The sequence below is a fragment of the Miniopterus natalensis genome, chromosome 10, assembly GCF_054644295.1.
Source record: "Miniopterus natalensis isolate mMinNat1 chromosome 10, mMinNat1.hap1, whole genome shotgun sequence".
Classification (NCBI taxonomy): domain Eukaryota; kingdom Metazoa; phylum Chordata; class Mammalia; order Chiroptera; family Miniopteridae; genus Miniopterus; species Miniopterus natalensis.
This window is the reverse complement of record NC_142090.1, coordinates 55,880,059-55,906,143: the sequence shown is the minus strand read 5'-3', so window position 1 is coordinate 55,906,143 and position 26,085 is coordinate 55,880,059. Positions and strand designations below refer to the sequence as shown.

Genomic DNA, 26,085 nt, shown 5'->3' with positions numbered 1-26,085 from the left:
AATCAAAAGACAGGGAATTAAAAGTTGACTTAACTCTCCCTTTACACAGGTGATGACAGAAGGAACAAGAAACAGATACTGAAGTACCCATGTGGCTCTTGCACCAGAATAAGTTCAATTATCGATTTCCCCGGTCACAAGACACTCAACCTGGAGCAGCAGCAAGATGATGCTTTCACACAAAGCTCAGCAAAAATGCATATAAATCATTTGAGAGTCATTAAACTAAACTAATGGAAGAGAATGCCTATTTTTAGTGTTTCTATAAAAACTTGACAAGTTTATACTATTCTTTTCTCCAACAGGAATAGCTTTTTACTGGTAAGCAGTCTACAGTAGGGTTTGAAATTGAGAAGTTTCTTCTAGCAGCATTACTACATTCCACTGAGAAACTCATTTCCTCGAATTAAATGTTCCTGGAAAACGTAACAGGGTAAATCCTCTGCCATCTTAGGGTGGTACCTCAGTTTTTAAATACTTGCTACTCATAGCGTGGTCTAGAACCCAACAGCACTGACATCACTGGGAGCTTGTCAGAAATGCAGGAACTCAGGCCCTACTCCTGATCTTCTGCATCAGAATGGGCATCTTAACAAGGTCCCTAGATGACTGATTCATATGCACATTAAAGCCTGAGAAGCATTGCTCTAGATGACCTTTCCCATGCCCCCCCCCAATCTCCTGTTTCTTCAGAAGCTGAAAACTTTTTTTTTTTTTAATATACCTTTATTGATTTCAGAGAGAGGGGGAGAGTGTTGAAACATCAATGATGAGAGAGTCGTCATTGATCAGCCACCTCCTGCACGCCCCCAACGGGGGATCAAGCCCGCAACCCAGGCATGTGCCCTGACTGGGAACCGAACCACCATCTCCTGGATCCTAGGTCGATGCTCAACCAGTGAGCCACGCCCAGCCAGGCAAAGCTGAAAACTTTTAATTAAACTGATCCACTAAAATATGAAAGAGTGAAATAGGACAGATTAATAGAATGGGTGGCTTCAAGGAGCAAATGTTATCTACTTCACAATTTGGCATAAGGACTAACCCCACTTAAAATACTCAGTGCTTGACAAGCGGAGGGGAGAGAACTTGGGAAGATATGATGATATCACAAGGCTGAAGACATTTTCTTCCCTAAAATTCCAAGGAAGGCAGCCTGGCCTGAGACTGCTGCTCCTAGTGATACAATCCCCCAGGATGGAGTGAATCTGTTTTGATGAGAGGACAGAGAGCAGGTAAAATGGTACACAGTGCAATCCCTGACCCTGACAATTCCAATTCCCAAGGCATGACTGAGCATATGGATGGAGGATTATGGCTGGATTTGATGGAAGATAAAATAGGACAGTACTTCACCCCTGGGTCCCACAGGGGTAGGACTCAGAAGGCCACAGACTTAAGGATAGAAACAAAGGTGAGCACTGGCTTCTTGGGTAGGGTTGGTTTGTTGTAGCTGTTAACAGTATAAGCTATCAGCTCCTTCACCTATTAGCTGTGCAATCTCAGGCACCATCTGTCAAATGGTGGTAACACGCTCATAGGGTTGTTCAGAGGATTAAAGAGCTAATATGCATAAAGGGCTTAAAAAATGGCTTGGTACTTGGTACAGGCTCAATTAATGTTTGCTGCTATTATAATTACTTTGTGTCCGTGATTGTCCTACTCAATTGACACACACAGTCACTTTAAATCCTCTCATTAATCCTACAATATTATTTCTATCCTACATAAGAAGTCACAATCTCTGTGAGCCAAGGTTGGCCACATGGTAAGTTGCCAAGTAAGGGTGCAAACTTTCTGTAAACATGTGAATGCAAGGCCAGTGTCATTGTCCCTAAATACTACTTATGAGTTGGACATAAAGCCTGTGGGTAATATACTGCAAATCTAAGCTTTCCCTTAGGCTGATTTTTTAAAACTTGTTTTTTGAGTGGGGCTGGAGGTAAATTTAACAGAATTTAAAATATCTTCTATTGGGGCTGTTAGACTGATGAATTGTCCATACGATTAGATTCTAACTGAACGAGAGATGTTTATGTTTAAAAAACCTTCACTTCCTGGACACATCTGATTGGATCAGAAATTAACACTCTAGCTTTCTATTGGCCAACACAAAAGACCAACAGTCAATGAGGTGACCTGAACAGAGAGAGACTTATCTAAAAGTGTAGGTCTAAGACACACAGTAAATAAAAAGACAGTAGAAACACAGAAGATAATCACAATAATTATGGTATCAGACTAGGGAACAAGGTAGTTTATAAGTCACTGTATGTGGGGAAAATATGTCAGAGGCAAAGGCATATAAAAATGTTTATAAATTACAAACGTTTTCTTTAAAATACCACCTCTGGAAACATGTTATATTAAATCATAAAAAGGAAAAAAATTCATGTTTTAAAACAGTGTTCCATTATCTTAGGGCAAATAGATGATTAGATCATGGAAAACCATCTTTCACTAATTTCTGATTATGAAAAACAGGAGTCAATCCAAAAACAGCATATGATCAGGACCCATCTGCACAAAAGCCTAACACTTCAAATGAAGTGAAGAGCCCAATATGGTTGATTCATTATTGAATGTTTCCATGACACTTCAAGAAGAGAACCATAAACATGTGTGTGTGGGGGGGACCTCCTTAATTTGGACTATTATAACACAGATTTTGAGGCTCTCATATACCGGTGTCATATGTAATTTTTCTAAATAATGGTGGAAATTAATTTTGTATTTTGATTTTTTTCAGGGATTATTCATCATAAATCAATAATTACTTAAACTAAGAACTAAAGTAATGGAGCTTTCCCCCCCCTTTAACATGCCTGAAGTTTTCTTAGTGCAGGATAAAGGCCTTAATGTCAAAAGGCTTCTTTAATTATATAAATATATTTTAAAATTATTAAAATAAATTAAAGAAATTTAATATTTTTAATAATTATTTTAATCTATTATTTAAAAAGATAATAAATACATATGGAAAAAATTATAAGAATTCCAGAGGTACATGGTACAGAAGAATAAAAAATATCCCCTTCATACACATTCCCCCAGCTGCAGGTGCCTCCTTAAGGGTAAGCTTTTTGACAGATTTTGTGCACCATCAGGAATAGTCTATGCACATTTAAGTAAATATGTATATACGTAAACACAAAGATATCCTTTTCAAAGCACAAATGGATTTACACTATGCACAGTGTTCTGCCACTTGATTTTTTTTCCTTAAGGTAATCTTGACATCTTTCTATATCAATACCTCATTTTTTGATGATGGCATAATATTTCATTACAGAAGTGAATGATAATTCACTTAAACGGTCCTATACTAATGGAAATTTAGATTATCTCTATTTTTCTGCTGTCATAAATGACACTGCAACAAACATCCTTTCATATATTTTTGTACACTTCTATCAGCATATATGTCGGTTAGATTTCTAGATGTAGATCTGGTAGGTCAAAGAATATGTGCACTGAAAATTTTAATAGGTATTTTAAGGGACAAATATAATTATATTTCTTTGCACTTACATCTGTTTTACAAAATGTACATTTGAAAATAATAAACTGCATTTTATTTAAAATTGTATATTTCTATAGACCACTACTTAGGCCAACTTTCCCAAGTATTATCAATTATAAAGGTTCTCCATATCTTCATATGACTTTCTTGATGAACTAATGCTTTATGCTAGCAGGTTATTATATATAATAATCTAAGACAGATGTTGTAGGAAAAGAGAAAAGCCAGCAGCACATCCTAATAGTTTAGCTCTTTATCTGAATGTCCCTGAAACTTTCTTCATACTCCTTGATTTAATAACATAGTTATAACAGTACAGATGTTTACTTTTAGCTAATTAGTTATAGCTAAAAAAAATTACCCTCCTCTATAAAAATAACCATATGATAATGATAGTTCATATGTGTATTGGTTTCTCTTCCCAGTGGACAAAAAGTTTATTGCAATTTTTATTCTGGGAAATCAAAATAATCACTTACTTGCAAAAGTCAAAGACACACCCTACTTTTATTAAACAGTCAGGAAGATCTCAAAAGGAAAACACAGTTTATTATAAGTATGATAAAATGATAGCACAAAGGAAGTACCAGACTGAGTTATAAAACTATGAAAATCCAATAAAGGGAACCAATGGGAGCGCAGCAACAAGGCCATAGTCATTTGAGCTCCATCCAGATCTTCAAAGGAAACTACAACTTTATCAGCTCCAACATGTGCCAAGGCCACCTCCTCAAAAGAGCCTTCTCAGATTCCTTCCTCCAGACAAATTACTCCTCACTAGTCCCTCTTTCTCTGAATTTGCATATATATATATATATTTTTAAATCTGTGTTACCTCTTTTCACACATACATTCCTGTTTCTCTTCTGTGCTCCTCAATAGACTGCGGTTTCCTTCAGGGAAGCATATGTGCCTTATCTATGTCTGTATTCCCCAGGGTGCTGTTAGAGAGAACCTCCCTAAATCTCAGTTTCCTCACCAATAAAGTGGGGATAATATCTACCCATGCTGCTTCACAAAAGTATGCAAGGTATTCCATGAGATAATAAAAGTCCTGTAAACTGCTATAAAAATAGGTCAGAGGTGCAGTCATGGAATATTTACTCAATGAGGGATTGATTCTATCTTGTCCCTTGAGCAAAGATTCTCATCATTTATTCGTTAAGACTAACATTTCAGGCCACTGACTAATAATAAAGATGACTGTGTCTCTTGCCCAAAGAGTTTGGTTAGGCATCTCTGAGGTGAGACCAAGAATCTGCATTTTAACAAAAGCTTTGTTTTTCTTACTCCAGGAATATACTAGAGCAGTGGATGACTGCATATCAGAATCACCTGGGGAGCTTTTAAAATCCCAATGCCTAGGCCACACTCCAAACTAGTGAAATAATCTCTGGAGGTGGGACACAGATGGTTTTAAGTGCTCCAGATGATTCTACGAAGTTGCAGGAGTTGAGAACCTCTGCACTAGAGCAATGATGCTCAACAGCAGTGGTCCCCAAAACCAACAAGACCATCATGGTGAGCTCCGTAAATCAACTGATTCCCAGGCCTTCCCTCAGACCTCTGCAAGCAGAATCCCCAAAGAGGTAGGGCCCTAGGTTTTTAGAGTTGCCAAAAGTTCCTCAGGTGATTCTGGTTATTATATTTGGAATTACTAACCTAAAAATAGTCAACCCAATACCAAACCATCCCCATGTAGAGGATACCAGAAAGACACCGGGACCTTTCAGGGCATGAAATTGTCTACCATATCTTGGGCATTCGGCTTGGTGATCTTGGTGACTTATGTGATATTTCATGACGACTGAATAGGTGAATATAAATTTCCCCATTTTACTTGAGAGAAAACACAGACTGAGAGAGAGCCTCCACACCCCTTCACACCTGGGTATGCCTGAAGTCAAGTCTCTTTACTGGTGATTCTCAAAAGAGAGGTTTCCAGCCCAATAGCATCTTCTTGTTAGAAATTTACATTCTCAAGCCTCCCCCAGACTTACTCAATCTGGGTCTGGTGATGTGGCCCAGCCACCAGTGTCTTAGCCAACCCTCCAGGTGACTAATATTCCCTATAAAGTTTGAGAACAAGTACTTTACACTACACCTGCCTCTGCATTCTAAACTCCCCACTGCTGGCCTCACTCAAATGCTATACTGGTTCCTGAGCAGTTCTTACTAAAGCAGAAAGGATGTCAACAGCCATAGCTCTACTCCACTTCTTTCCTTGTTCCTCTCAAACCAACTGGCTCCATCAGAAACAAAATCAAAGGTAAAAGGTGAGATAAGAACCTGTGAGAATTCTGCCATTTACTGAGCCAGGAAGAGCAGAGGTGCTGGAAATACGGTGCTGTAGGTGTAACAGGGTTCCATGCAGGATGCTCTGGCCTGGATTAAAAGACTCCAGTGATCAATTGTCCCAGTCAGCCTAGGACCAAGGGTTTTCCCCAGATGTGGGTCATTCAGTGCTACATGCATGAAAGTCACAGGCACACAGGGATGATTTGGTCACCATAAAAGGGCCAAGGCCAGGGCAGAAACTTCCAGGCCAAAACACCAACTCTGCAACCCTGTGTTCCTGCTCTGCTCCGAGTCGCAGCCCTCTCCCATTCCATGAGCACCAGTCCCAGGACTGGCCCTCTGCCCTGCAGACTGGGGCTCATGCCAGTCATCGTCCTCTACAAGAGAGATCCTGGGTCACTCTAGCACAGTAGTTCTCAACCCTGGGTGCACATTAGTTTCACAGGGGGAAGCTTTTTCCAAAAACAACAAGCCTCACTCCATGCCAATTATATCACAACCTCAGGGGGTGGGACCTGGGTAGGTTTTAATCTGCCCAGATGATTCCAACATGCTGCCATGATTGAGAAGCTATAAGCCTTGCAGGAACTTAAGCCTGACCCTGAATCCTACTGTACACTAGATTCCTCCCGAGCCTGTGCACTGCTCAGTCTGTTATGGCTGCTTGGCTGGAGTCTGTTCTACCAGTTGCTTGCTTACAATAACCTCTTCCCAATTTCCTCTTAATCTGCACTGACATGAAAAAAACTACCCTTTCCCTACCCTTTCCCTTCCCTCCCAATAGTGAGAAATGGCTTTTTCAAGCGTTACTGAGTCAGGAAATTCTGAGTCTCTGAAGGGCCAGTTGCATCAAGGAAATTCCTGGGAAAGCTAAATCTTATGTTGGAGAGGATCCACAAGCCCACCCTGGTTAAAATTCATAACCTGGGATTATACAGAATCAGACTGGATTCATAAAAGGGACATAGGCCCAATGTCTGTTCAGGTATGAAGTGTAAGGGTAGCTGACTCTAAGAAAAGTAGGGGGGGAAAATTTCACCTAATTTCACAGTAAATTAAAATTAAATCAAGCTATCCCACGGTGATTCCTAAATGCCACTAATCCATGTACTATACTAATGCATGCCAAATTCTGCACCAGTTCATGCCAAAATGAGAAAAAGAAGCATAACATTAGTAAATTTTTTGTAAAGCTAAAGGTATTTAATTTTATATAACTGTCCTTTGTTTTGAGATTAGTTCCTTCCTCCTCTTTGATATTTATTATCTGTGTCTTTTTAAGAATTTTTAATAACTTTTTATTTTGGAATAATTTTAGATACACAGGAAAGTTGTAAAGATAATACCCAGTTTCTCCCATTGCTAACTTTAACATCTTATATCACCTGAGTATGTTCATGAAAACTAAGAAATTGACATCGGAATATTACTGTTTACTAGGCTCTGACCATTCAGATTTCACCAGTGTTTCCATTAATTTCCTCTTCTTATTCTAGGACATTTGTATGCTGCACAGTGTTAGAAGAGAGAGATTTCCCTCCAGAGCAAAGGCAAGCGTGTTTACTTCTATTATAAAGATTCAGGTTTCCTACATTTAGAATGTCTCTCTAGTAACACAACGCACTGTGCGTACAGGTGTCACCTGGCCCTTTCCTCTGTCACCCTCTGGGAATAAAGGCTCATGACACAAGTATAAGAAAATGTTGATATTCTGGCTACTGCTAAGGCCATCAATAACAAAGACCCCTGACATTTCAGCAGGCTAACTTTTAACTTGCAAGTAGGATGAAATCTCACACCCTCACAGTTCTTGGAACTTAGATTTTTCATCTTCCCCTAAAAATTAGGAGATTTGTTAACAGTGAGCCTCCATTCCTGCATTTCCATTTTCCTGTAGGACAAAAATCAGCTGGAGATGAAAAAGGCACACACTGCCAACTTTATCACAGCTAACCTGTCTCTCATTTATACTACTGGTTGACGCCTTTGGACATTTTCGTTTGCCACCACATTTCAGGGTACAAGTATTCAAACAGCATCCAAATTATCAGCTCATTCCAACATCTAAAGCTAAGTGGTCAAAATCTCTGCACTATTTTAATATTCATTGATAAACATTAGGATCTCATGTCGCAGTTACCAATCAAAAACATTTTAAAAATTAAAAGGAAACAGTCTAGCTGACAAAAAGAATACTTTCATTTAAGAGATAGTTCCTGCTGAAGGGAAAAAGATAAATAATATTATTGTAGCAAAAGTTTCCAAAGAAAGGAAAAAAGGAAACGGAACTAGAAAGGCACTGGATATAAATAAAAGTGACTAGGAAAGAGCTGGTCTTATTAGGAGATGGGGAACTCCACAGAAAATAGGGGCCATAATTTTCTTATGAGCTCTGAATTTTTTTTAAAAAGCCCACCAGGGACCCAATGAGCCTAAAATCCATTTGTTGTGCAGGAGTTTCTTTTTATACTGATTTCCCCGGGATAATGTCAGCCATGGAAAACAAAGTATAAAAACTAGGAGTTAAGCTCACAAGTACCCTCAGTGAACAACTGTTAATGTCTTATAAGATGCAATGTATTTCCAGAAGGTTCAGTCTTACTCCCTCTCCTCTTATATGCAGGCTCAGTCACCTCCAACACACACTCATTGTTTTTACTTTAGTTATATAATCAAAATGTGTTGTGTATTAGTTTTCTAGGACTGCTGTAACAAATTACCAAAAACTGGGTGGCTTAAAACAACAGAAATTTATTCTCACAGTTTTAGAAGCTGGAAATGTGAAATCAAGGTGTTGGCAGAGCCATGCTCCCTCTGAAAGCCCCAGGGAAGAATGCTGCCTTGCTTCCTCCTAACTTCCAGCGGCTGCCAACAATCCTGGGTGTTCCTCCGATCTCCACTTGTCTTCTCATGGTGTTCACCATGTGTGCCTGTCTCTGTCTTACTTTCCCTCTGATAAGGACATCAGTCATTGGATTAGGGCCTACCCTAATCCACTATAATCTCTTCTTAACTTGAAAGACCATATTTGTAAAAAAAGGTCCCATTCACAGGTACCAGGGGACATGACTTTTGAGGGACACTCTTCAACACAGTACAACTTCTCATCTCTTTGAACGTGACCAAGTGAATTTTTATATTCATAATCTAAGGATTTTGCTTCTAAGAAACTTAGCTCAGTGGAATAAACTGGAGGTATCTACCACAGCATTATACATCTAATAAGATTAACCTATATTTTAATTACCTCTAGCCAGCCATTCTAGTCTCCCACAGCTTTAAGGCCTGGGGGGGGCGGGGTGCGAGTGGAGGGTGGTGTGGATGCAGGGGGTGGGGGGATGTCAATGGGAGGGGAAAAAAGGGAACATCTGTAATACTTTCAACAATAAAGGGAAATTTAAAATAATGCACAGATATTTCTTTATTAATTGTGACAAATGTACCCTACTAACATAAGTTAATAATGGGGAAACTGGGTGTGGGTACATGGAAACTCTCTGTACTATCTTTACCAATTTTCTGCACATTTTAAACTATTGTAAAATAAAAATTTTACTTAAAAAAAATACAAATCATTATTTTTTCACAAATAACATGGCAAATCTGATCTTCAATTCTATTAGTAATTCAAACAGATCTTCCTAATTGCTTATTTTTAACCAGAGAATAGGCAAGAGAAATTATTTTCCAGCTGTCAGTTAATCATTACAGACCCATTAATATAACCATCTCTTATCAGACTACAGAAAAAATGTTAGGTTCCCACAAAATGCTCCTCAGCAACAAATTACTGTAATGCAGAGAGGGTTCTTATCGGGTTCTCTGAAACGCAGCTCTAAATTGGGAGAATGGAAAATCAATGTGGACCACATAGAGAGACTAGGTAATTATAAACTCATGAAAGTATAACTCTTTCCAGGAAACCACTAGATAACTGCTTCTTTTGCAAGTAATAGAAGTTTAAATGTATTGCCCTGCATGAATTTTTTAGCATAAGTGATGCCTTTACCTAAAACCTTACTCTGACTATAACAGGAAGAAATATAATTGAATAGAAGGCAGTTACACAAAAAGAAAGCATATTTGGATCCCTAACATTTAAAAGGAAGAAAAAGGGTTTTGTTCCATCTGAAAGGAAAAATTTTGTTTTCTTTTCCTTTTTTTTTTTTTTTTTTAAGAAAATGTAAACTATATGAGGATGTGAGGTAAGGAAAAAGAACATGTTTTTGTTTCTACTTCCACCGTGAACTTATGCTCCTTTTTTTCATGGTCCCATCCACTCTTTTTAGAAGAAGAGGGGCAGGGGCAGGAGGGGAAGGGGGAGGGGCAGAGGTAGGAGGGGAAGGGGGAGGGGCAGAGGCAGGAGGGGGAGGGGGGAGGGGAGGAAGGGGAGGGGGATGGGAAGGAGGGGAGGAGGAAGGGGGGAGGGGAGGAGGAAGGGGGAGGAAAAAGGATAAACAGGGAAAACTTCTTGCTGCCAAAACGGTTTCATTGCAGCCTCTTTTTTCCCTCTTGCACCTTGAGCCTTAAACACTGTGCTCAAGAACTCCTCACTGGCACTCTGGTCATTTCCAGCCCTCCATGGGTGGTTTTGACTTGGCCCAGGACTTATTCGAAGGTGCAAACAAAGGTTGGCTTCCTTAAGAGGAACTTCTCACTGTCCTTCAGGGAGGCAAACTAGGATTGAAAGTTGTACCTGATAAAAAATGCTGAGCCCTGAAAACAATGAAGTGTCTTTTTTCAGCAACTGTTTCTATGGGCCCAGGTTGGTCTTTTTTTGTTCTTGTTACTTATTTTCCTGTAAAACAGGGGAGGGAGTTGAATTAGGTGGTCTATAAAGTCCTTTCTGATTCTGTGACTCGCAATCTATTTTAAAAAAATCAAAGGTTACCAACTTTTTATGCCTTTTAAATGCTAGGCCAACTTCCAAAGAATCAGTATTTTGTACACTGCACTTAACGATGAAGGAATAAAAGTAAAAATCAACAACAAAAGATGCTCATATGTCTGGAAAGTTTTTAAACATTAAATACAAAAACTTTCAACAATTTAAAAATTAGTTCTAAAAGCTGAAATAATTTGAGTCATGTAAAAGTCATGGTATAAATTACGAAATATATATATGAAAAATGTCTGTATCAGAATGTCCAGGGTGGTGCTAAAATGACACTTTAAACTTTACATTCTTAGATGCTTAGGGAAATGAAGAAATAGTGATATGTTAAATATTTAACTTAATGAGTTATGAAAAGAAAATAGAATTTTTTAAGTAGAAAAATTAAACATTAGAAACAAAAGAAAAGTTGGTTGTTTAAAATATATATATTTTTAAAAACTCTAATATTGATCAAGTAAAAGTAAAGACATGAATAAAGTATAAGAGAAATGAAATAGGAGATAGACTGACACAGAATTAGTACACTTTAAAACCATAAAAAGATGTGAAGAAAATATAGCAGAATATTAACCTGTTAAATCTACATGTGAATATCTGTTATATTTTTATACATTTTTTAATGTTTGAAATATTTCAAAATTACAGAAATTTGTATCACAGGTCAACTGCTGGTATTTCATGACTTCAAACTTCAAGTTCATTAAGAAGTGGCTCTACCATACCTTAGGAAGGAAACACATGTGACTATGAACACACCGGCTGAACTCAGTATCGGGTGAAGAGATGTAAGTCTCACTATCTGGGTTTTACTTTTCCTGTTTATATTTGTTGCATCTTTTTATAGTAGGAGGAACAATATGCTCTCCCAGACCTGTCCAAACTGGACATAGTGTTGGGTGCAACAGGAGAAACTACCCAATTTCCTAACAGCTGGCTTAATTCATTCACAACAGATATTTATTGTCTTCTAGGTACACACATTATGCTAAGTGCTAGGTATACAGTGCAAGTTCCTAAGGGAGTTCACTTCTGGAGTAATTTCTCATAGCACTGACAGCCTAGGAGATTATCTTACTATGAAGCAGAGAGTGGAGGACTGCTGTTGGTCATCCTGAAGTGCTTCCTGTGTCCTGAGTAGAATCAGAAATTAGCAGTAGGAATACATGGAATCAGAAATTAGCAGTAGGAATACATGGAAACAGAAATTGTTTACAAACTGCCACTTTACCTCAATATGGATACCAACACTGAAATTTATGGAGCAATTCCCACACCCAAAGCTCTGGGCTATGTGTCTGTCTCCTCATTTAACAGATGAGAAAAACGAACCAGGGAAGAGATAAGTAAACTGCCCAAGGCTACATGAATATTAATTGGGAGAGTTGGGATTTGAATTTAGGTCTGTCTAGCCCCAACAATATTCTCAGTCTCTAAGTTTTACTACCTTCAAACTACAGATCTCTCCTGGACTTCGAAACAAAAGAAGTGACTAGTTCCAACTGTTAATACTAGTCAAGAAATTTAAAAAAAAAAATTTTTTTAATCATAAAAGTATCATGATCTCAAGAAGATAGTATTTACTCTGTCCAAAATGGAACTGCTATGTGGAATACCTATTGGCCCCACTCAGAATTACCAAAGCAACCACTGTGCCTTCCAGAGAGAGTTAGAGGTGCTTCCAGATTTTCAAGAACATCGAGAGAAAACAAAGGCAGAGAGTAATCAATGTATGAAATCCAAAGGCACGATTAGTCTTGTTTCCTTTAGGACGTACCTGATTTATTTGAGTTGAGACTGGTCAAAGATTATATATCCTCCTGCTTCCTCTCCCTCCTGTAGCACTGTCTCCACCTCTTGGTTTGTCCACCCTCCTCTGTTTTCTTTCTATTTCTCTCATGCGCTGAGATCCTACGTCAAGGCCTCTGGGATTTTGCACATGCTAATGTCACCACCTGAAGAGCTGTTCCCCTCACATTTCACCTGCCTGTTCCTCATCTTTCAAACTTCAGAATTCAAATCATTTCCTCAAGGAGGTCTTCCCTAACCGACCAGACTAGGTCAGGTCTCCCATCAAATGCCTTAAGGACAACATGGACTTCTCTTTACGGCACTCTCATAACTGTCTTTTAAAAGACCTCTTGGTGGTTATTTTTATTATGCCTATCACCTACTAAACTACTAGCTTTGAGGGTGAGAATTGCGTCATATATTGTCATAGTTATATCCCTGAACTGATGGCAAGCACTTGACACATATCTGTTAAATGAAAAAGGGTTGAGAACACAAATAGGGTATCTGACAGTTCGGGCTTTTTCTCTATTCTGTTGCAAATCTCTACTGTCAGCTTTCCCGTCTAAGTATCTAATGTAACTTAACCTCCATGTGCTTTAGGTTTCAGAAGTTTCCTATGGGGATACTCGAATCCACCTGCATCTACCTCCTTTTCTGCCTCATAGATGCAACTAAAAGGCTATGATAAAATTATGTTTGATAACTGATACTGGAGCCCTGATCAATTACTGCCCCAAAGTGGCTGTAAACACTCAAACCACTCAATACCAGGCACTTACTCTCTGGTTTTTATTACCTTTACCTGTTCTTATTTTTATAGTGGCCACCTATTTACCAGAAAAATTAAAAATTTTTTTAAATGAATAAGAAAATAATATTACTTTGGGACACCACCAAAGGAATAATTCAGGAGGTTGTGTTTGTGTGTGTGTGTGTGTGTGTGTGTGTGTGTGTGTGTGTGTGTTTTGCTTCAAACCAGTTTCACACTTGTCAAAAACAACACTTTCACAACTTTCTGTTCAGTCATAATTACTCTAATAATTCATTCTGAATTTCAAAAAAACAACTGCAACAGTAGATTTGTATAAGACATTATATAATGAAAACATTCATTCTATCATTAGAAATAAAATAGGAACAATAGTCTATTATAAAAATAGTTAATTGGTTCTACACAGAGAAATACCATTAGTGCTCCTTTGCATTTTTTTTAAAAAATTATAGCTGAACATGTCTTTTTAAGTTTATAAATAACATCATGAATATTGACAGGTGAAATACTTTAGATATTGAATTTGAAACAAAAATCTTACATTAGAAAGAAAATAAAGAGGACTTTCTATTCAAATAGGTTACAAACAGAGCTTAGAAACAGAACTCATGCTGATACCAGCTGTCACTTTTCATTTCTCCTTACTCCCAGCACTAAGATACCTGACCTGTGTAAACCAGTAATGGGCCAATATATTTCCCTCAGGCTGCAGAGGTAGGACTGCAGAGGTAATCAACAATGCCATTAAGGCAGCTGATGCATTTTACATGAGGATGGACCTACAGCAACCTTGCTTCACTCCCAAGGGAAAGCAAAATTTACTTAATCCCCAAAGAATTTTTTCCTATAATGCAAAGAGAATTAAATCATGAAATCTGAGACCTTCCTGAAACCACACTGACTGTGAAATGGAAGAAGAGCATATGTCTGCACAAGCCTGCCAGGGGGAAATGCACACACTGTCCAGCTCATCAAGAAGATAAATGGATGACTAGTGGTGGATAATAAGTAAAGAAGTTATGAGACATACCTGGAATAACTGTAAATGAGAGGGAAAAACCAAGTATCTTATCAGTTTGTTTATTAGATTTGTGTAGCTCTTTTATTCCGTGTGTGTGTGTGTGTGTGTGTGTGTGTGTGTGTGTGTGTGTGTGTGTGTGTGTAAAGGGAGGGGGATGGGTAAACCTTGGCAGGGATGCAACCAAATATCTTCTAGTCCTTTGGCAGGATGATGATAAATTTCAGCTGAGTTACTCTTGCCCATAAAACTTCACATTTCCTCCAGATGCAGATAAATTGACACATAGGCATAAGATGGGCACAAGAACTGAGCCATGTGTTTGCCATGTGCAAGACAGCGACACATTTCAAATGGATACAGCTTAGAAGCCATGGCAACCCCCTGTACTGAACAATACTCAGTCTAACTTCTGTGGAGAACAAAGGACTAAAAATAAACCCCAAGAAGAAAACAGGGTTAAAAAAAACAGGGCTTCCTTAGAAAGCATTTTGCTTTCTTTAGGATAATGGAAATTTTATATTTAGAATAATCGAAACTCACCTGAACCAAACCATTATATCTTCAATTCATGGCTTAGTAAAACAACTGCTAACAAAGATGTAATTGCAAATGGTAAACTGAAGTGCTGTAACTTAAATATTTGCATCCCAATTCTTTTGCTATTATGATTATTTGTTTCCGAAAAGAGGACAGACTATAATGGATGATAGGATGAATTCTGGCACCAGAATCCTGGCTTCAAATTCTTGGGAAAGTTAGTTAAACTTCCTGTGCTCAGTTTGCTCATCTGCAAAATGAGAATAACAATGGTACTGCTGAAGAACTAAGACTTAGCCGGCTCAGCCGTTGAACATTGACCTAGGATCCAGGAGATCTCGGTTTGACTCCCGGTCAGGGCACATGCCCCGATTGCAGGCCCCATCCCCAGTCAAGGAGGTGCAGGAGGCAGCTGATCAATAACTCTCTCATCATTGATGTTTCTATCTCTTTCTCTCTCTCTCCCTTCATCTCTCTGAAATCAATAAAGATGCATTTTTTTTAATTTTTTTTTTAAAGAACTAAGACTTAACATATGTGAAACACTAGACTGGTGCCAGGCACACAGTAAGTACCATACAAGTGTTTGCTATTTCTCCAACTGCTACTAGTACTTCTGTTCTTAACCCCCGTAGTTACCAGTACTGATCCCATCAAGATATCAGTGTGAGTCAAAAGAGGTAGACTGTATAAAACAGGAAACCCAAAATGGCAAAATGAGCTCCTTTTGGGGTATAATAATTAAGATTTGCAAAAATACAAAATTTAGGGAATGATATAAAACAGAAGCACAGCAAGTCATTACAGTTTTTAATTCCGTTAAGATGCAAGTTTCACTAGCTGGAGAAAACGTGTCACTAACAGCTTTAAGGAAGGAACATGAGTAAGGAAAAGTTAAATCTTCCAAGTGACTGGCATTGAGCCCCTGGCAGCAGTTATCTGCCCCTAAGATAAGATTTAGTCCCGGAGCCTGAGTTGATAGATAGCAAGTGAAAGTGCAGTCTTTCTACAACACAGCAACATACGGTAATTAATTCTGACTCTCATACACCGACCATCAAATATATGGTGTTTCCAGCTATGCTTTTTTTTTAAAATCCTCACCAGAGGATATGTTTATTGATTTCAGAGAGAGGGAGAGGGAGGGAGGGAGAGGGAAATAGAGAAACATCGATCAGTTGCCTCCTATATGTGCACCTATCAGAGATCGAACCCACAACCTAGATCTGTGCCCTGAGCCAGAATCAAACCTGCAACCTTTTTGGTGTACAAACAACGCTCCAATCAACTGAGCCACCCGGCTGGGGCTTTCCAGCTATGCTTTTGTTCAGGATTTAAAATACTTTAAAATATGTCTGTGAGGGTATCATGGCTCTTGCACTAATAACAGAGAAAATTAATGAGCCCTCCTTCTGATATAATACAGTATTTAAAAATAAAAGGATTTAAAAATGGGCAGCAGCTCAAAGCCACAGGACCCAGAGGACAAGGTTTCCCGTGCTGGCTCTATCTGCAATTACAGAATCATCTCTAGCTCAGAAGATCCTGGAATTGAATTCCACCAGCATCCCTGAAATTCAATTCAATAATTTCTTATTAAATTACTGAAAGTAACCCTACTTGTATATATTTTTTAGAAAGTTTAGATATCTTTCTTATAGAATCCTGAGATTTAAAAAAAAAACATTTATGTCAGCAGTTAGGGACTAATGAAGTAATTTAAATATAATAAGTTTTAAAACTAGTTTACTATACCTAATAACTAAATATTCACATAGGAGGAAAATTTATTAATCAATAGTTTTTAAAATTATTCTAGTTTATTACTAGTCAGATTGATGTTAAGTCATGGCTAAACTGTTTTCAGAGAAAGAACTTGAAAAGAACTTTTTCCAACTCACCTAATTTTAATGATTTTTATTAGTATAAAAAGGTGTCATATCCATAGCTATGACATCTGAAATATTCCCCTCTGGCAAAGGAAACCTGGTGAGGCACCTGCACACCCACACCACAACCTATGATCCCCGTGCCAGGAGATTTCCTCCATCCTGCCCCAGAGGTTCTGCTCTCAGAGTTTAGGTTCAGTGCTGAATCCTTAACCGACCCTGGTCTGTGTTGCTCAGTGGTTAGAGCATTGGTCCCTGCACCAAGGAGTCTCAGGTTCAACTCCCAGTCAAGGGCCCATACCTGGGTTGCATGCAGTTCAATCCCTGGCCCCAGACCCCACTCGAGGCAGTTCGGGAAGCAACCAATCAGATGTCTGGCTCACATCAATGTTTTTCTCTCTCTCCCCCCCTTTCTCCCCCTTCCACTCTTTCTAAAAATCAATGGAAAAAATATCCTTGTGAGGATTAACAACAACAAAAAAAGAGTCCTTAACCTAAATCTCCCAGATAGTGCAGTGAAAAGTATAAATACAGATCTAAAATATGGGAAAGTTGCATCTGCCAAACATTCCTAGCATCGCCTCATGAACTGTTTGTGATAATTTTAATCAACTCTATTTACACATACTCAGTTAAAGAATCTGTGCTCCCTAAAGGACAAAATAGAGAACTGAAATCCACTGCAGTTTACAGTAAATGAAGCGTACTTTAATAAAGCTCTTTAAAAAAATCCCAGTTACCATGGCAGCAGGAGCCCCTCAAAGGACCAACTAAGGGTCTTTAATTGGTGATCTGCCCCTCAGCACGCAAGATGCATTTCACTGAGTTTCTTTACTGGATGGAGGCCTCCCCACCTCCACAGGTCCAGAGAAAATGCCTGAAACTTCAATTTGAAATTAAGAGTGATAAAAGAAAGAGCTTAGGTAACAATTTCTATAAATAGATCCATAAAAAAAAAAGGTTTCTAAAAGCATCTTTCCAGGCCATGTGACTTAATTACTGTCTAGGTGACAAAGCATTATTCCCTTATCCAAGAACCTCTGGAAGAGCTACTGCAGTGAGAATTCGAGATAGAAAGCATATTTCTCAAATGTGAGGGAAAGTTGTAAATAAAAAAGGCATTTTGGAAGAGAAATGCTGTTGCTGAGTTGTTCTCCTAAAAAAGAAAATGAGATTTTTTTAAAAGCCTTTGGATAGATTATTTGACTACAGTTTCTGTTGCTTGCATTTCATCTCAAACACAGCCTCAAAAACAAAATATAGCCTAAAAGCTATTTGAAAAACACACACAAGTCTCCACTTTAGAAGATCCATCATTGATGCAATGGTATGGATGGTTCTGGACTAATTCATGCAGCAAAATTTAATGCACACTAAGGCCTGGTTTTTCTTTTCTTCTTAATCGCTTACCCTTCTTGCTTCTATAGAAAGTACCAAGATTCTGGATGGTAATGCAGTTTTGAGAATCAATAAGGAAACTTGATATCCAGGATAAGCAGAAGCAGATTAACCCCTTTGTTCATCTTTTCTGCAGCAATAAATACGTAAAATGACACTTTGGCAGTTTAATAACTATTTTTGCGTTCCCTGTGGCCAAAAAGGAAACAGTTCAAGCATTTATGTACTATGCAGTCATATGCAATGAACTCAAGAAAAATCTATGTCTCATAAAAGGAAACGTAAGTGAAGATATTTTCACTAACCAAAAAAGAACAAGAGGTAGAAAAAAGAGAATGAAGTCACTAAACTGCGTATAACCTACATTTTAAATAAACTGAATTCTGTGACTAATGACAAACTGAGGACATTTTTTACTTAAGAAAGAAATTCACGATATCTTATAATACCATACAATTATTTGTGGGTTTTTTCCCAAACAAAACATCTTAAAAGATACCTTAAGAAACATTATTTCTTTAGTGCATTGTGCACCTTTTAAAGTATTCAACTGTTGAGAATTATGTTCCTCCTGCAGAATTCTAGAAAAGTAGACATGAGAAAGTTTGAATACAATTCAAGATTACAAGCAGTTTTCTATGGGTGCTGTTCAGGCTTAAAGGAGCTACAAAGTTAGCATGAGGCAGGGAGGTAGCTATATGCTGTCCTAAAAGTCCACATATTCAAAATTTTCTAAGTGATTTCTTACAGCTGTCTTCCGCTAGTATTTTTTTCCTGTCATTTACACATTCACTGAACAAAACAAAAAAGACTGAAGCAGGATAAAGAAGGAACCTTTTTTTTAAGAGAGAAGAAATGAGTTGAAAATCTGACTTACAAAAATGAGTACAAAAGGAACCCAGAGACTGCCTGTAGCACAGGCGCCTCCTGGGAGATAGTCCCATGCATGCTAAGCTAGAAATCGTGCTTGGAGCTCCAACCCCAGGGAAGGAAGATGGATGTGAACTGAATAGCAGAAGAAAAACTATTTTGCAGAAAAACTCCAGTTTTTTCTTTGCTTCTATATATCAACTTCCTGATATGCTGTTTCTAGAATGACAGTGGCCATTCAATTTGCCTATGAAATATTTTAATGAAAATGACACCACCATTCCATCAGAGTAAAAAGCTCCCTAGAGTCACAATAACCTCTTCTACCCTTAAGCAGACACTTTTTCCTCTGACACCTGCTCTCCAACACACGGCCTCTCTGCAATTCCTTTATCCAATTCCAGGCTTCAGCCTTGACCCACAGCCCTTTGCTTTTTTATCCATCTTCTTAATGCCACTATGCATATAAGACTTTGAGACAATGATACTTGAGTGCACTCAATTCAATTATGTGCTAGGTAGTAACCAGTTAATTGCCAGTAAAAAGTCAATAATGTGTAATGGGTGTCTCTGTACACCCATCCTTACAATTAGGATCCTGATCCAAGGATGAGTTGGGAGTGCTCGCATGCAGTAGTTTAGAAATCATTTGAGCTAATAAAAAAGACACTCAGCAACTATTACTTTTGATTATTATAATAAGACATCATATAATTTAACCAAAAGAAATGGTTAATGATATAGATGACCAGACATAATCTTTCATTGGTAATATAATAAGTCATATCTCTACCAAGATGTCTACTTTTAATTTTTGACCCCAAAGAAATATGTCCCCTCCACCATCTATTCATATTCCTGCTCCACACAAAGGATTTTAAATTCCTCTCCTAGTGTTCAAAACTCCTACTATGGCTATTTTCCTGAGATGTGAAAAATAAAACAGGCTTTTTACTAAAGCATGTCTTCACCATTTATGCCCAAGGTAACTGACATTACAGAAAATTATCCAAATGCATAACCAAATTTGTGAGAAATAGTTAAAGGGTCTTTAAGTAGACCATGATTTTACTTTAAGGATGAGACTACAAAGCAGTAATTGTTAGATACCTCCAGAATGAATATGTATGTAATAAATCTAAATAAAATACATTTCAACTTTTATGGCCATCCTATTTTGTGTAATATAAAATATATGGTAGTCAATATGGCATAAGAGTCAGCGCTGGAGTTACATACCCTAGATTCAAATTGCAGCTTGACCACTAATTATAGTTACATTCAAAAAGTAACCTTTCTGTGCTTCAGTTTCCTGTAAAGTGGGATAAAACATAGTTATACTTATAATCACAGATTGTTTTCAGGATTGAATATATATAAGTGTGTATGCCTGTCACATCATGAGTAATAAATGTTAGCAACTACTATTAGTATTACAATACTAATTAACTAGAGCTGGATAACTAGAAACTCGAATTAACCAGAATGCTGGCAGTTTTCAGCTTCAACACAAAAAAGCTAGCTAACAAACATCACACAACATGGTTTAGACTAGTTTGTTGCTACTTATCAATTCAAGTTTCCTTTATCTTAAGAATCCAGAGCCGTAGCTTTCCACAATCAAAATAAAAAGATTTTGTTCCCAAGCTATTCTGACTAGCTGAGGCTTTATTTCAAATTCTTTTAAAGTTCATGTCAAACACAAAATTTCTCCCTAAAAGGGCAAATTTAGAACTTAATTTTTAAATGAATTGGAAATAAATATAAGTGGGAGATTAGTATTTCACTTATATGTAGAATCTAATGAACAAAATAAACAAAATAGAAACAGAGTCATAGATACAAAGAAGAGACAGACTGACAGCTGTCAGAAGGGAGGGAACTGGGGGGCTAGGTGAAAAAATTAAGAAAAAAATCACACAAAAACCTCATAGACACAGACCACAGTATGGTGATTACCAGAGGGAAGGGAGGTGGGGAGGGGAGGCAGAAGAGAATACAGGGGGGATATATGGTGAGGGAAGGGGTCTTGACTTTGGGTGGTGAACACACAATACAACACACAGATGATGGATTATAGAATTGTACACCTGAAACCTACATAATTTTATTAACCAGTTTCACCCCAATAAATTCAATAAAAATTTTTAAAAATGTCTCATTAAAGAACAAATTTTTTTTTTCTGCTTAAAGCCTTTATCTTTGTAAACTTTGAAAAAAAGATTTTAATAGAACTTTAAAATCAGCATTACGCACCTATCTGTCGGGAATAAAACTGCTTCAGGATATATAGAATGTCTTGCATAATACAAGTCATTATCTTAAGGAATAACACTAAACTGTATTTCATTTTACTGTAAATATAAAAGAGAAATCAACAGCAAAATCCAGATTGTGAGAAACTGCATAGGATAAACAATCTGTTTTCTTCTTCAAAGAAATTGTGAGGGAGAATTTAAAAATAAAGATCGGGGGAAACCAAAGGATTCAAAGAGACTTTTTAAAACCTATTTTAAAAAACACCTAAACAAAGAACACTAAACTACAGGGATACATGCTTGGGTGATAAAACTATGACAAAAATAAAGAAATGATAACCCTAAAAGTCAAGGCAGTGTTTACAGTCTTACAAGAAGAGGAGGGAGGGACTTGGGTTTGGGAAGCAGCCCCTGGAATTACTGACTAAACTCTAATTCTTGAACTGGACAGAGTAGTTATAGGGTGTTTACCTTGAGTAATTTCTGTGTCAGTGTTGTATTTCACAATTAAAAAAAAGATTTCAAAAATAAAACTGCAATCTAGAAGAGTCACCAATGCAGCCAGTATGTATTTTTATGCAAATATATCCCTTTTCTCACATTCACACTCACACCCTTAAATCAAACACATTGCACCTGAATTTTCACAAATAAAGATCCCATGACACCTGAGCAGAGACATTTACTCTGCTGGTTTCTAGCCATTGTTTAAATCTGATTTTATAAGGATGCTGATTTTAATTCTGCATCCTCAAGATAAATATGACCTTTGTCTGTGCCCACTGACAAAAAAAAGTTCTTTCATACAGGGTTTTGCTTTGATCTCTTAGACCCTTTCATTTACTTCAGTCCCAGGAGAAAAGCCAATTAAAAAATTCATACAGCGCTTAGGGAAGGTGTCATGGGCTGAATCATATTCCCCTAAAATGCATATGTTGACATCCTAACCTCCAGTACATCAGACTATAACCGTATTTGGAGACAGTCTTTAAATTAATTAAAATGAGGTCCTTTGGCCCGGCCAGTGTGGCTCAGCAGTTGAGCATTGACCTATGATCCAGGAGATCAATGACTCTCTCTCATCATTGATGTTTCTATCTCCCTCTCCCTCTCCCTCCTCTCTCTGAAATCAATAAAAATATATTAACAAATAAAAAGAAAGATAAATAAAATAAAATGAGGTCATTTGGGTGTGCCCTAGTCCAATATGACTGGTATCCTTCTAGGAAGAAGAAATTAGGGCACATATGCACACCAAGGGAAGACCATCTGAAGACACAGGGAGAGAAGACAGCCAAGGAGAGAGGCCTCAGAAAAAACCAACCCTGCTGACACCTTGAGCTTGGACTTCCAGCCTCCAGAACTGTGAGAAAATAAATGTCTGTTGTTTAAGCCACCCTGTCTGTGGTACCTTGTTATGGCAGCCCTAGCAAACTAATTAGTACAAAACATAAGAGAGAGGTTAAAAACAAAACAAAACAAAAAATCCTACAATTTTACAATTTTTTTGACTCATAATATGTAGTGAAAAGAAAAGCTTAAGAAAATTATGAGTCATAAGTAAAGAAAGGAGAAATAACAGATTACATGTAAGAAGAAACACCCCTAACAGCTAAGCACAGAGGGCAAGACACAAGGGAACCAGCAGGAAAGAAACTGGCTGCTGACTGAATTGACGGGCAGGATTCAGCACTTTCAATGTGGTTCCTGGAAAAAAACCCAGAGGAGAATTTTGAGCTAGATTCTCTCGTTCATTTTCTAAATGAACTGAAAACAAATGGAGGTGATGGGTGAGATCAAAGTGGCTTTCTTAAAGGGAGTAATGTCCTCTGGCCCAAGGACTTAAATGAACTTTGGATTTATCATTTCCCTGGTTTGATACGGTTGAGGGTTAGGCAAACCATCAACTAAGGAAATGCAATTCTCAGGCTGGGACATCGACAAAGATTGTGCAGTGAAAAGTCAATGCTCTGGGTGTTACATACACCCATGGAGCCTAATAATCTCAGAGTGGAGCATGCTTTGTTGATTAAGTACAAGTTTCCTGAAAAGGGATATCACTGCAGAGACTGCAGAGAGCTGTTTGCTGGATCTGCCCTCCATGCTCCTATTCGCATTTCATCATTCCACGAACAGACACAAATGGAAATAAGATAGTGACCTGCCTGTTTCCTTTCGTCTTTAACAAAAAAAATAAGCTATACTCTGCATTCAGAAAAACATCATACAAAACTGAGAAGCAAAGCTATCTAAACAGAGATGAGAATCAAAGGAGCCCAGAGATTTTAAATCTAGGTAATTATTTTTCCAACAATAAGCAAAATGGCTCCATTCTCTTGTGTCCTAACTAGAAGAATCCCAACATCCTCTCAGGCAGTGATATAAACCAATCGACCATCCAATTAGTTCACCTTAAATTTAGAATAATTTCTGGAGGGACTGGCGTAATTATTATATCTAGGTAACTTGTCAAAATTAATAGATTTTGTTTTAAGTCTTTATTAGTTAGAGATATACAGATATATAAAAATGCATTTACTGGAAAAATGTCCCAATGCCTGGGATTTGCTTTAAAATACTACACACACACACACACACACACACAAAAGTAAAGAGAGAAAAGATGGTCAAAATGTTCATAACTATTGATGGTGGATAATGGGTATGTGAGGTTCATTATAGTATTCCTTTCACTTCTGTATATGTTTGAAGTTTTCCACAATAAAAAGTTTTCCTTTATTTAGTTAACCTGTAATTGAAAAACCCAGTTTGTTTCATGTTGTCACTTGAATAGGACAATGTAATTTAATTATTTACTTCTATAGAGTTTAATTTGAATAAAAAAGCTTTGTGACAATAACATGTTTAAATTGAAAAGCAGTGAACATAGGCTTTGAAAGTAACTTGGGAAAATGTTTACAAAATGACACAATGTTTACTTTTTAACAGTAAGATACAATGTTGTATATATGTGATACCAGCTACGGACATCTGTAATACTTTCAGCAATAATGATAAATTAAGAAATCAAAAATAATTAAAAATTGAAAAATAAATAAATAAAAATATGTTATATGCATAGGACAAAACAACACTGAAAGGAAATACACCAAAATGAAAACAAAATTTACCTGAGTGGAGTTTAAGGGTGATTTTTTTCTTTTTTGATATATTTATCTACTTACAAGTTTTCTAAAATGAGTATGTATCAAATTTATAATCAGAAAAAGAAAGCAAATATATAGAAATGGCAATATAATTATGGCAAGGCAGAATACATGGTCTGAACACTATTCAGAAGAACATAAACAATTAGTTAAAACTCACTACACTAAACATTGGGTCTAAAGTAACCCTTTGGTGGAGTTCGGTCTTATGTGCTCTAAGATTACATCATCAGCAGACTGGGGGAAAAAACATACCCCATACATTCGTATGCCTATAATTGAAGAAGGCTTTTATTTGTGTGTAATCTTTTCAGAACTTACCTGACAAGAACCAGGATCTTGAGATTTCTGCCTCCAGGAATATAACTTCCCTGGACTTCCCCAGTAGACCTAATACGTTTATAATTTCACCAGGGGAACACATTCCCAACTAAATAAAAAAACTATGTATCTACCCTGGACCCAAGATTTTACCTCTGGATTCTCAGTGCTAACCTTAAAGGCAAATTTCAGAAATTATTTTCTGTGATATAATCAAAATAAGAACCATTTGCACAATAATCCTACAAAACACATCTCCATCAACTCCTATAGTGCACTTACAATTGTTTTTCAGATAACTCAAGGTTTTATTTTTTTTCACAAGTAGTGAGTAATATACTTTTTTTTTTAAAAAAAGATTTTTTATTGATTTTTAGAGAGAGAGGAAGGGAAAGGGGGAGAGAGAAAACAAACCATTGATGTGAGAGCAAATCATCATTGGCTGCCTCCTGCACGCCCCCTTACTGGGGATCAAGCCTACAACCCGGCACGTTCCCTGACAAGGAATCGAACCAGTGATCTTTCAGTGCACAGAATGCACCGACTAAGCCACACCAGCCAGTGCGTAATATACTTGCTTAATAAATTGTTTATTAAAAAAACTCCCAAAACTGTACATTAGAAGAATCACTGAAAGTTAAAATCATAATAAGTATTTAAAAGATTCTGAAAAAATTTCCCCCAGGGGGAGGAAAATTTTACTTACTTTAATTTCCACAACCTTTCCTCCATGTTCGATGTGTCTCTCTATGTATTCAGAGGACAGCAAATCACTGCAACAACAAAAGGAAGGATGATTAAAGAGGACTTGAAAATGTAAAGCATACGAAAATCAAGTTTACACATATAATCTTTAATGACTCTTAAGCTCAGATTTTAAAACAAAAATAAAACTTTATAGGTCTCTCACACACACACACACGTGCGCGCACACACACACACACACACACACACAGCCTAGTACGTGGAAAGGTTATGAGGTGGAACTGACTAAACCACCTGTCACCCCATTGCTTAGCAGAGCTGATTCCATTAATCTTGTTCAGGAGTTCTACGAAACTACCATAGGCACATCATTATTATAAAGGCATTTTATTCCTCCCTTTTAACTTTAGCTGAGGCAATCTGAGGTGTTTTTATGGCTTCATATAAATTTTTGGAGTATTTGTTCTAGATCTGTGAAATATGCCATTGGTGTTTTAATAGCAATTGCGTTGAATCTATAGATTGCTTTGGGTAGTATGGACATTTTAATGTTGTTAATTCTTCCAATCCAAGAACATGGTATATGTTTCCACTTATTTGCATCTTCCTCAATGTCTTTCTTCAATGTCCTATAGTTT

The 26,085-nt window shown here is 37.4% G+C and overlaps 1 protein-coding gene across 11 annotated transcripts in view; it reads right to left on the bottom strand.

The window, feature by feature from the left end:
* The window catches only part of ADAM22 (ADAM metallopeptidase domain 22), a 184,737-nt gene that overhangs the window by 73,709 nt on the left and 84,943 nt on the right, over positions 1 to 26,085 (bottom strand). For all 11 annotated transcript variants that reach the window (XM_087821144.1, XM_087821141.1, XM_087821142.1 and 8 more), the window contains exon 4: positions 25,449 to 25,515. In XM_087821144.1, coding sequence (XP_087677270.1) covers positions 25,449 to 25,515 — 67 coding nt within the window. The remainder of the gene's footprint in view (positions 1 to 25,448; positions 25,516 to 26,085) is intronic.